General features: G+C 47.6%; 1 protein-coding gene across 1 annotated transcript in view; it reads left to right on the top strand.

Annotated features, from left to right (window-relative positions):
• Window positions 1-1,319, top strand: part of sugt1 (SGT1 homolog, MIS12 kinetochore complex assembly cochaperone) — a 176,677-nt gene extending 175,358 nt beyond the window's left edge. Inside the window, exon 13 of the mRNA XM_037682068.1 lies at window positions 1,150-1,319. Within this exon, the coding sequence (XP_037537996.1) occupies window positions 1,150-1,251 (102 nt within the window). The 3' untranslated portion in view covers window positions 1,252-1,319. The remainder of the gene's footprint in view (window positions 1-1,149) is intronic.
• The last annotated feature ends 6 nt before the right edge of the window (window positions 1,320-1,325 follow it).

The raw sequence follows: 1,325 nt of genomic DNA, 5'->3' as shown, positions 1-1,325 counted from the left end.
ATACATGCTTACACACACACACACATATCAGAAGATGGGGGTGGGGGGCGTCTGGGACAGCCCACATGATTGGCTTCTGTGCCTCCAAGCGAGGTAGTAACAGGGTGACACGGCTCAGTAATGTGATGAACTGATGGCATTAGTTGACCGTCCGCTCATGGAATTAATCAACAAATAGATTCATTATCAGGGGAATATTGATGACACACAGCAACTTTGTAGTTAGTGTATAAAAATAGTTAACCACAAAGAGGATGGCCAAGGTGACTTAAGAGATTACAGTACATGAGACGAGGGAGACGTCCGGCACACATTGAATGCATCACTCAGCTTCAGCCCAGCAGAGTTCTGTTCCGTGCTTCTTTTGGTTCCACTCAGCTGCCTTCATTTCTGAAAGCTCAGATCTGTGGACGGCTTCATTTGTGAGTCATGAACGACTTCAGGAAGCTTTGAGGTGGACAGGTCTGTACGGCCATTTTGCAGAACTGTTTTTTGAAAGAGCCTGGGGCCAAGACGGGGTAGAGGTAGGGCAGCCGACTTGGAACCCACAAGTCACGGGTTCAACTTCCAGCCATTCTCACAGATCGTGGTGTCTCTGAGCAAGACACCCAATCCCTAACTGCTCCCCTGGTTCCCACATAGCTGCCCACTGCTCCACCTGGGTGTACCACAGGTGTGATGGGTTAAATGCAGGAAACTAATTCATCATTGTTTGGGAACATACAGTGATGACAATCTCAGACTTCCCTTATTGTGGCCACCCTCACCAAAAACATTAAGGTTTACTTACATTCCCTGTTCAAGTCCAGTCCAGAAAAACACTCACTTAGCACTTTGAGATTTTTGTTAATGAAAAGTGCGTTACAAATTAAATTCATTATTATTATTAACACTCATCTCAAAAACTACAAACACTCACTGTTCCAGTCGGTCAGCGGCAGGGTCCATGGGTTTGTTACTGTTTGAGTTACTGTATGTGAAGTGAGAGGGAGCAGCTGACTGGTTTCTGTCTCTGAGTTCAACAAAACGATCATGAACTAAAAAAAAAAAGACTCAGACGGAAACGTTTTGTAATCAGAGCTAAAGGTGCAGCGCTGGAAGATGTTGAAAACTAACACCCCCCCCCCCCCCCCCCCTCACTGTGTACAGATGGAGTCTGGGGGTACTGTCCTGAGCACCAACTGGGGCGATGTGGGCCGGAGGAAGGTGGACGTGACCCCGCCGGACGATGTGGAGTTCAAGAAGTACTGAGCACCTCTTCTTCCTCTCGTGTCATTTGAGCTGCTGCTGGACCTTCTGTTGCTCTTTGCTCCTACTGTCTCCCC

The sequence above is a fragment of the Nematolebias whitei genome, chromosome 9 (genome assembly GCF_014905685.2).
Source record: "Nematolebias whitei isolate Nwh7 chromosome 9, NemWhi1, whole genome shotgun sequence".
Lineage (NCBI taxonomy): Eukaryota > Metazoa > Chordata > Actinopteri > Cyprinodontiformes > Rivulidae > Nematolebias > Nematolebias whitei.
Note: the sequence above shows the minus strand (reverse complement) of the source record. Positions and strands in the feature narration are given on the sequence as shown.